General features: G+C 44.7%; 1 protein-coding gene across 1 annotated transcript in view; it reads left to right on the top strand.

The window, feature by feature from the left end:
* Positions 1–9993: 9993 nt before the first annotated feature.
* shroom4 (shroom family member 4) overlaps positions 9994–11019 on the top strand; it is a gene marked incomplete at its 5' end in the record, with an annotated part of 120145 nt that continues 119119 nt past the window's right edge. The window contains one exon of the mRNA XM_083640048.1: positions 9994–10116. Coding sequence (XP_083496174.1) covers positions 9994–10116 — 123 coding nt within the window. The remainder of the gene's footprint in view (positions 10117–11019) is intronic.

The following is an 11019-nucleotide window of genomic DNA, read 5'->3' as shown; positions in this document are numbered from 1 at the left end:
CCTGCCTTTTGTGCTTCAGACTGATGCCTCAGGAGAGGGGCTTGGCGCAGTCTTGGTTCAAGTCCAGGAGGGAATCGAGAGAGTCATAGCCTATGCCAGCCGAGGCTTGACTCCAGCTGAGACCAGGTACCCGGCACACAAACTCGAATTCCTCGCCATGAAATGGGCAGTGACCCACAAATTCTATGACCATCTCTATGGGCGTAGATTCTCGGTACTGACAGACAACAACCCCCTGAAGTATGTGATGTCCTCAGCTAAGCTGGATGCTACAGGCCAGCGGTGGGTGTCTCGGCTGTCTGCATTTGATTTTGACATACAGTATCGAAGGGGGCGGAGTAACGCAAACGCTGATGCCCTTTCCCGTATGTCCAACCAAGAGGTCACCCAGGTCCTGCAAACCTGCCCTCAGTGGGCGAGGGCTAGCGGAGAGGAAAGACCCCCCCAAGAACGACAAAGCTCCCCAGGCGAGAACACCACTGCCTCAGAGGAACCCTCCACTCAAGAGCCTCGATCGCTCGGGTGTAGTGAGCCCTACAGGGATGTTGGAACGGAGTCGCTGCCTGCGATGACAAAACAGGAAATCCGTGCGGGGCAGAAGGAGGACCCGGTGATTGGCACTGTCTTGCACTTTAAAAGCTTGAACCAAAAACCAAGCCGCAGCCAGAGGGTCAACGGTGGTGGGCAAGTGTGCCTTCTCCTAAAGGAGTGGAGGAGGTTACTGATAAGGGATGGTATCTTGTACCGCCGCATCCAAGACAGCCAAAGGGGAGTGGTGGAGCAGCTGGTATTGCCAGAGAGGCTGCACACATCAGTCAAGACTGCTCTTCATGACGACTCAGGGCACTTAGGATTTGAGAGGACTTTGCATATGATAAGGGAGCGATTTTACTGGCCAAGAATGTTCCAGGGAATCAAGGCTTGGTGCGAGCAGTGCGAGAGGTGCTGCCTCAGAAAGACCCCAACCGCAGGCCTCAGGGCTCCCCTGGTCAGTATCCACAGCAGTGCCCCCATGGAGCTCGTGTGTGTGGACTTTTTGACTCTGGAGAAGTCAAAGGGTGGCATAGAAAATGTGCTCATTGTAACGGACCACTTTTCCCGCTACGCCCAAGCCTACCCCACTAAAGACCAAAAGGCCTGCACAGTGGCTAAGGTACTGTGGAAAAACTTCTTCTGCCGGTTTGGCTTCCCTGCAAAATTGCATACAGACCAAGGGCGCAATTTCGAAAGTGCTATTGTGAAGGAACTGTGTAAATGTACTGGCATCACTAAGACCCACACAACCCCTTACCACCCGCAGGGTAACGGGACCACCGAAAGATTCAACCGGACCCTCATGAACATGCTTGGAACATTAGAGCCTCACTTAAAGTGCCGCTGGCATGAACATGTGGATGCGATGACACATGCTTACAACTGCACACGACACGATTCGACTGGATATACACCATACTACCTGATGTTTGGTAGACATCCCAGACTCCCAGTCGATCTGATCTTTGCGCTCCCTACCACCAATGAGCCATGTGGATATAGTGAGTATGTGCAGACTCTGCATGACTGTCTGTCACAGGCCTACGCCCAGGCTAATCAGACCTCTCGGCATGCAAAGGGGCAACAGAAAAAATACTATGACCAAAAAGCAAAGAGTCAAGTGTTCAGCCCGGGAGACAGGGTCCTGGTAAAGGTGTGTCATGTGGAGGGGCGGAAGAAACTGGGTGACAAATGGCAGTCACGCCCATACATAGTGGTGAAGAAGCAACCCAGCATACCTGTGTATGTGGTGCGACCAGAGGATGGTGGAACTGAGAGAGTGGTCCACCGCAACCTCCTTACACAGTGTATGTTTTTCCCAGTGGAGCAGGCCGGTGAAGCGAGAAGAGAGGAGGTGGAGTCCGATACAGCAGAGGAGGATGATGATACAGAGGAAATTGAAGAGGAGGAAGTGGAGTCAGCTACAGCCGAGGACTGGGAGAGGGAGGATGGAGAGGAGAGTGTGGAGAGAGAGAAAATTGTGGAGAGGGCTCTGCCTGGGACAACAAACGGACAGGAGGAACACCAAAGAATGGAGGAAGAGGAGGCAGGAGAAATGAATGGAGAGGAAGAAAATGTACCTGCTGTCAGTGGTGCCAACTCAACTCATGGTCCCAGTGATCCGAAGAGGAACCCACCGAGAAATCGACGTCCCCCAAAGAGACTGTCCTACCAGTTACAAGTCGTGCAATCGGAAGAGGACCAGCGGAGGATAGAGAGAGGGTGGAAGTTGTGGCAGAGGGCCAAAGCAAGACGAACAGCATATGTAACACCACAAAGCTAACAAACATACACACAATTCTATGCAACACACAACACATTAATTCATCACACTTAGTGTAACTGTTTTCTATTGTTTCTATTTGGTGGGTGGTATTGTTTTTTTATTTTGTTTGGTCTGATGTCTGAGACGCCATCAAGTAAAGGAGGGGTAGATGTAAGGCAGTAGCCTGAATTAGACACCAGGTGTCGTCGTTACGTTGTTATTCCACGGAGAATTCCGCAAATAGCGCATTTTGTCCTTCACGGGACATCATAGTTTTGAAGTTCATTCCGTGCGGAAGTGACGTCTTTTTCAGAGTTTACATGTCCTCCTTGTAAGGTAAGCAGTGCTTAGGTCGTCCTGAGTTATCTTAAAATATCCTCACTAAAACCACCCATCCAATTAATTTGTGTTACTTATGTGTGAGTTGAGATGTTTGTTTACATTTCGGCGGGCGGATTTCGGCAGACACTTGCGTTTATTGTGTAAATACTGGCCGCGATATTGACTAGCTTGCTGTGCACTAGCTCCCCCAGTCAGTGCAGTGTAAAGAGGACGTTTTTATTTAGTTAAGGCTGCTGTCTGGTTTTGTCATTTAATTTATTTCTACACTGAAACATGTTAAGAGAGAGTGCCTTATTTAATTGAAATGTGCAGTAATTGTCATGTTCAGTGTTATACATTTTGCACTATTGTTGGTACTGCAACATGTTTTCTAAAGAGTTTACATGTCCTCCTTGTAAGGTGGTGAAGCAGCAGCAGAGAGCCATTAAACTGCATTGGTCTCAACCACAATCCAGAACGCCTGTGTCCCGTGCTCCTTCTCTCCGCACAACACCCCATGATCACACACACCATCAAACACAACGCAGAGTCCCAGGGTGTGTAGAGAGGCTCCAGCACGTGTGGGTTACATTAACAATATGAAATGGGGGGGAAGCAGTCCCAGAGGTAGAAGAAAAACTGCCAGGTATACATGAGAATAACAAAAATAATGGAGATAAATGACAGATTCAGTGTAATTATACATGCCATAACTTTTGTTACACTTTCAAAGTAGCTTCCCCAACACTGATTTTTTTAGATATTGATTTTAGCTCTAGTTGCGGCAGGTGAAACGTCACTGTCTAAGTGCATGATGCACTCACAGAATATGAGTTCACCCGATCAGAATGCTTACCAGGCTCACCTTATTTACCTTGGACATGGTGTTGGTTGGTGTTTTGGTACCTTGGACCTGCTGTTGGTTGGTGTTTTGGTGCCTTTCTTGCTCACAATCCTCTTGCTGCTGCTTCTTCTGGGACTGGACCTGGATAACTGTAAGTCACCACACCCAACAGAACCAGACTAAACCGACAGGGACGTGGTCAGAGAGGCTGCTGACCAATCAGAGCTGGACTCCCCCATTATTTTCCAAAAAATGTTGGAAGGTCACCGGAACTACATCACACTCCTGACACTATATAGAGCTGTTATCAGAAGTGAGAGTTAGAAGACCTTAACATGAACAGATATAGAGAAGCACCATTAGCAGACAAACGGACTCTGTTTACAGCCAACCATATGCTTTCCATCACCACCCCACCGGCTTCCCACCCGCAGACACGGCCAACTGTGTCTGTAGGAACGTCTGACCAAGTCGGAAGTACCGCTACCGGGAATTGAACCTGGGTCATCACAATCAAACACTTAAATGCATAAATAAAATGTGAACTGTTTTCATGTACTACGATATGACTCGCTGACCGATATTTCATATTGAACAATTGAACCAATACATCACTCTAACCCTACAGTAGTTGACAGCCACATTAAACATGTAAATATCACCCAGCTGATAGCTCTGTTTTCTGGGGCTTTGCATTGTAAACACACACAGTGTAGGTGTGAATTTGTGCCCATCACATGTTTAGGATGTATGGTCGCTAATAATACACTCAATCTCATCCTGATGATGAGAAGTGTGACGCCTGGACATGTTCACCTCTTTCTTTCTCTCTCTCTCTTTGATTCCTCTCTCTCATTCACACACACACACACACACACACACACACACACACACACACACGCACTTGCATACTCACAGAGACACACAAACACACAAGCAGTCAGACACGTTTGCAACCTCATGCACACACATACAGTAACCTCGCGTCACCAGGCTCTTCTCGGCGAGAAAGAGCCTGGCCTCCATTTACCGGTACAAGAGATTTTGTCATCTGGCCTGTTTCCGGCCCAGAGCCCGCCCTAGACAGGAAACAAGCTGCGGAAATAGCTCGTTCACTTCAGAATCAGACACCACGAATAAGAAAATAAAACGGCAAACAACAAAACAAAAGATGGACCTATCGAAGTTTTTGAAGAAGTTCTTGTAGAAACATCGCGGATTCACAATCTCACATATTTTAAGCCAATACAGAAGCTTTGCATGAGACAATTAATCGAGGAAAGAGACGTTCTCGCATGTCTACCAACTGGTTTTGGAAAAAGCTCATGTAACGCTAGCTACTGCTATACAATTTGTGTTGTTCCAGGCTCTAGCTTACGTAACCTCGCCGCGTCAAGCTAACGGCAACAAAGAAGTTTTTTGGCACACTTATTTCCAGTATTGTTTCCTGTTTCCTTGGTTTACGCCCCCATGACAAAAAGCAGAGTAAAGGGTGCCCAGACTACACGTACAGTACCATCCTAGACACAGCACACGCTTCAATTTGGGGACTCACAGAGACACACACACACACACACACACACACACACACACACACACACACACCTACACACACGTTCATTTACACTTCTGTTCATGGCCGTAACTAGCTATGAGGACGGGGAGGTCCGGACCTCCCCTAATATTTCAGAGAAAAAAATAAAACAATCTGCATGGAAAAGCATGAAAAACACGGGATCGCTTTTATTTTGAAACGAAAGGCAGGTCAGGCAGGAAGTCATCTGACGCCGCGTCCGTGGTAACTTGATTCCGAGAGAGCAGCAGCATGGTGGTGAGTGATGACTGTCTGTCTGCCTGGCGAGATAATTGAAGGTGAGCGAGCTGCGAGACAGTGAGCGAGTGAACGACAGACAGTGAGTGACACTGACAGATTTTTTAGCAACAACCAAGAAAGTAAGTGTCTAGTCTGTCCTTGTACCCTGCTGGTCCACCCAGCCGGTGCGAAGCAATAATCGCGTAAGTGTAATTTGGAAAATCCTGGAGCGAAAAATGTAAGATTAAGCACAGGTTTTTTTTATGGTTTATTATGGTAATTCACGTTGAAAAAATTAGAAAAACATCGTCCTGGCACCCAGAAACTCAAATAATCACCCAGAAACTCAAATACTCCTTAAACGCCTGCTAAGGTCACCGGCACGCCCATTGACTTCCATTAAAACCGCCTTTTTGAGACCTCCAGGAAATTCTTACAAAATTAATGTATTTAATTTTTTTCAGCGGGCATCCTGTACCAAATACCTTGAAATTTGACCTTAATATCTAACCTTCGGGTTGATTGAACATTTGGTTGAGTTACAAGGCTTCAATTCCATTGCATAGTTTTCCCATTGACTTCAATGTTAATTTTGCAAAAAAACAAAAACAAAAAATTCGACTCCCAGCCACTTTCCCCAAAAATAATTATTTTTCTGATCTTACACCTCTCAGTTCGACTCAAGACATCAAATTTGTAGTTTCTATTGTGTTTGCCCCCCCACCCTATTTCCCCAGCACATCACACAGCACAGCACAGCAACCAATTACATGGAGATTTACATGAAAAGTACCCTGCAGTTATCAATCATGGAAACATGGTCATATGACCTGGGAACGCGGATTTTCCGGTGCAAACTAATGATTTGAAGCTTGGCCCTTATTTGATTCCATAGGATGAAGCTCATTTGTGTTTCTTGTGAAAACTAGCTGGAAGTCGAAAATGGGCAGTTTCATGTTTTTTTTTGTAAAACTTACCTTAGTTGAAACTACATCGTATCTCCGCGCCCGTTCGTTGTAGAGACTCATGACGAGCATTTTCGGAATCGGCGTCAAAAAGTGACTCTAGATGTGTAATCTTGTCGCGATCATTGCCGTTCTAAGAGGTTTCAATGACTTCCGCGTTGAGACAGGCAAAAGCGGCGAGGCGCAGCGGGCCACAGTAACATCCGATGCCCACGAAGGAGCGCCTTGGGCGGCGGAGGCGGTCAGAGCGTCATCCATGGAGGCCAGTTCTGTGCTCCCTCGCTGATGGCCTAAATGGTGTCGCTCAAGCGTGTGTTTTGAGCAGGATGTTCAACTACGCATATGAGGTGGGAGGAATGGAATCAGGAACGGATATGGATCGATAAAAAATAAGAAAATACTTACTTATAAATATAAAAAACAAGTACTAATATCAAGATCCATGAAAGTTAAAAAAATGCAAATTTGCAATTCTCAAAAGATGGAAGGTGGAATAAAATAATTCTTCCGTGAAAAATGTGACCAATCCATAGCTATGATAATCCCACCACAGCGCCACCAGGTGGCATTCATGGGAAGGGAAAAAAATAATATTTTGTGTTTTCTACTGAAAATTTTATTGTACAGTAAATACAGTAAACTGGCATTTGAGGGGTTAAAATTCAGTGAGCATGAAATGTTGATATGAGGTATGAGAGATGAAGTTACCAATGGATAAGAATCAATAAAAAATAAAAAAATAATTAATTAAGACTATCAAAAATAAGAATTAATATCACGGTCCATGTACATGGACCAGCAGGCGCTTAAGGGTTAGCGGGTAGGTAATGTTACCTGTGTGACACGTTGGGATGCTACTGGCTAATCATGCATGATGCCAATTGCCAAGCTCCCGAAGTCAGGTATGCAGGTGGCTATATGCATGGTTTCAGTTTCATGACCCAATAAGTAACAAAAAGAGGTGGTGTAAAGTTAAAAACAACATAATATATTTTATTTTATTTTTCAATCGTTCCTATCAGGAATAAATAAATGTCCCTCTGTATGTTTTTTTTTATTATCGATGATGACTTTGTGTGTTGTGTACGGCTTGGGTTGTGTACCTGTGTTTGTAGGTGTCATTTTGATATGAATTTGGCTAAAACAGTTTGTGTTTGTTAGTTACAATTATGTTGACAGGAGAGCTGAGCAGGTGGTGACATGAAAGAGAATATACTGAATAATGACATCACAACAGTATAATCCTAATGTTGATTTAAAATGATATATTACTCTAAATATGGCTAAAAAAGGGGGGGGGGGGGGAACTCAATTTTTTTTCCGTTTCCCCTTGCTGGACCTCCCCTATTTCGGAACTCTGGTTACGGCCCTGCTTCTGTTTGTTGCGGCATTCCACAGCAGTGATTATCTACAGTACAATCCCAATCATTGTCTGCAGAGAGAGAGTGTGGGAAAACTATGGGCTGCCGACGGCCAATACATATCCCAGCTGTCAATACATATCCCAGCTGTCAATACATATCACAGCTGTCAATACATATCCCAGCTGTCAGGGGACTTCTGAAAAAGTTTCATTACAGAAAGAGATAAGCATCGTTTAAAAAGTCAAAGAGTCACATAAAGATTGAACATTATTGAAGTTAAAGCCACACCAGGCAACTATGCACACAGCGCCTCCAAATGGCACTGAGAGGTAACTGTTTAAAAAAAATGATGACTTCAATATAAATCCTCTGCCGTGAGGCCAGTAAACTCCACATGGTCAGTCTGGGATGCTTTATAAAGGAAACCAAAGATTCAATCGAGGAGAAGATCTGCTGTTTAGGATTTCAAGTGTGACTGTGCCTCCACGTGAATTTAATTTGCAGTGCAGCTTAATATGTTGAGAGAGGTTTATGTTCAAAATAGATGCATTTGTTGAAGATGTAACCAGAACAATTACTGAAATGTTATGAGAATATTGTTTATTTTTCCATAATAGATGGGCCTATAGCATTTTGAAATCATTCAGATGAGTCAGATAAGTTTACAGTAAATTGATAGTTTTATACTTAATCAATCCTGGAAGGAAGTTGCTCTTACCACTCGCTGTGTATTTTTGAGATTTTACAATAGATTTCAAATGGGCTTTAAAAAAATAATACAGACTCAGAGTCAGGAGGGTCAAATGCAGAACTTCTGCCACTGGCGAAGAAGTCATCTTATGTCGCCGTCCCCACTGCTTCCTCTTCTGCTTTACTGTCATTTCCTGCCATAACAGTAAGTTATGCTCTCTTACATGATCATTATAAGGTCACGGGAAGTCACCATGCAAACTTCCGATTCAGCAAATTATAATTATTTGATGATATATTGTTACAAGGCTTTGATGTTATTATACCAGTGTGAACAAGAGAGTCAGAGAGCATGAGCTCAACTTAACACAAACACAATTGTGATCAAACTGAGAATTATCACTAAAAACCAAAATAGCAGTGAGTTAGGCTGCAAAATGTCTCTTAAAATGTCTGTCAGACAAGCAGGCTGGCGTGAGGCTTTCCGAAATGAATGTTTTGTTTTCTGTTACCAAATGTTATTGTTGGCCTGAGTGTGTAGGCCCCATATCTGCATGGCATTGGCCTGGTAGAGCAAAGGCTATGATAATGTCTGCTTTCACTCAAAAACACATAGATTGCATGTTGGTGTAGCAGTTGCATATATAGGCTACAGAATCAGTCAAACATCACAATACAATTCTTATAATGTGTGTATGGTGCTCAGTACTTGCAGATATATAGATATTGCTGTGATACCTATAGGCTATCCTCCTAAAATGTATAGTCCCCCCATCAGAAGAACGTATGGCTACTTATTAGGTTAGATATCATAAGTTAATTTGTAAAATAATATTCCAATTCTAATATTCGAATTCTATTCTACTGTCAAAATATAAGCTAACCTACAGTATTTATCCAAAAATACACAATGTAGCTAAACAAACATCATTGATAACAGTTCCTAACAGTAGTCTGCTTCCAAAGTAGCCGGTTTCACATTTCAAATGAAATCTCTGTTGATACTAATAATTATTCACTGGCTGCAGTTGCTTCAAGGGCCTGCAGCGGTTGATGCACTTGTAGCCCCGCCCCCGGACGCTTCTCATTGGATACATACAGCCAAAACCTTTCTACTATAGGCTGGTGCTCCTATCAATCACACTCGCACGTTCGAATCGACTGGCCTTCCTCGAAGAAAGTTTTGGAAAGTTTCTAGCTGCGCCAAGCTACCCGAAACAAGACCAGAAAGACTCCGATTCAACCTTCAAAATAAAAGCGACACATTTTCCACTTTTGGGAAACAAACTATTCGTCAACCGATGGTAAGTAGAGAATAACAGAACACGTCTTTAAAACAGTACTCAGTGGAATGATACGATTAGGTATCGAGTGAGACTACAGTAAAACAGACGTTAACGACGGCTATGTTCGCGTTAACGTAGTTGACTCCTTGACCGGAAGTTCTCACTTGCATGCTGGCTAACTTGACACTGGCTCAAAACTTTTTGCCCTCCCCCTCTCAGTCACTCACACACACACACACACACACACACACACACACACTCGCTCCCTCCATCCGCTCGTTGTTGTCGGAGTAGTGATGGAGCAGCCGGCGGCAGAGAGAGCTAGCTAGCGACGCTTCAGCCCCGGTCAACCGAGAGGAGAGAGGGAAACACGGGTAGCCGAGAGGAGAGAGAGAGGCGGAGAGAGAGAGAATGGAGACGGTGGAGCAGCTCGTCTCTTTCAACCACATCCAGGCTCAGCTGAGCGGGCGCGCGCCGTGGGGCTTCACGCTGAAAGGAGGACTCGAGCACGGAGAGCCGCTCATCATCACTAAAGTGAGTGGACCAAAACAAGCTAGCTTTACTGCACTTAGAATGAATTAGAAATGACTGTAATACTGCTATGTGCTGCTGTGTCTGATATATATGGTGTGTATAGTTAGTATTTTCCATGATGTTACTTGTGCTATTTGTATAGCATCCCTCTAAAATAGGTATTATTATAACGTTCTTTTCCTTTAGGGTTGTGTTTGCATGGGGGCTTGTTTGCAACACTTCTTCAACTCCACGAGAGCAGCAGCATGCTTGTGTGACCGCCGCCCTCTCGTTCGTGCATCATTTTCAGTCTGAGATTCAGGTTGAGGTTTCCTTCTAGCTTAAAAAAGAACCATGCACTGCTTTTCCTTACCTTATGAGTTCGTGCGTGTGTGCGCGCGCGCGCGCGCGCGCGTGTGCGTGTGTGTGTGTGTGTGTGTGTCTGTCCAGACTTCTGCTCAGTCTGCACAGACTTGAAGCCGCTGCTGCTGCCCTCCTCCTCCTCCTCTGCAGAGAGAGAGAGAGAAGTTATTGTCCGAATCTAAAGCAAATATCCGAGGGTTGGTTGATATTTGTCAGCTGTCACAGTGCATAGAAACCTATAATTTAATTCAGGGAGTTCCCAAACAGGGGGTCGAGGGTCCTTCAGGGGTCCTAAAGGGGGGTTCCACTGTTCCGGGGGGATGGGGGGGGGGTCCGCCCCAGCAAAATGAAGAGGAGTTTGTCTGGCTAGAAGTGAGATATGTTGAATGTTGACAGACAACAGAAAGTGCCTCTAATGGCTGTTTGTGAGGCAAAGACTCTTTCTGTGGTGTGAAGCGTGTTGCTGTGGGAATCCTGGAGGTGAAACACATTGGAAAAGAGTTTGCTCATTTCCAGTTATTGAAAAAGTTTGGAAATTGCACAAAAACGTTGAACGGGTAA

Source organism: Poromitra crassiceps (assembly GCF_964638095.1).
Source record: "Poromitra crassiceps genome assembly, chromosome: 7".
Taxonomy (NCBI): domain Eukaryota; kingdom Metazoa; phylum Chordata; class Actinopteri; order Beryciformes; family Melamphaidae; genus Poromitra; species Poromitra crassiceps.
The sequence above is the reverse complement of the archived record's forward strand: the minus strand, read 5'-3'. Positions and strand labels throughout refer to the sequence as shown.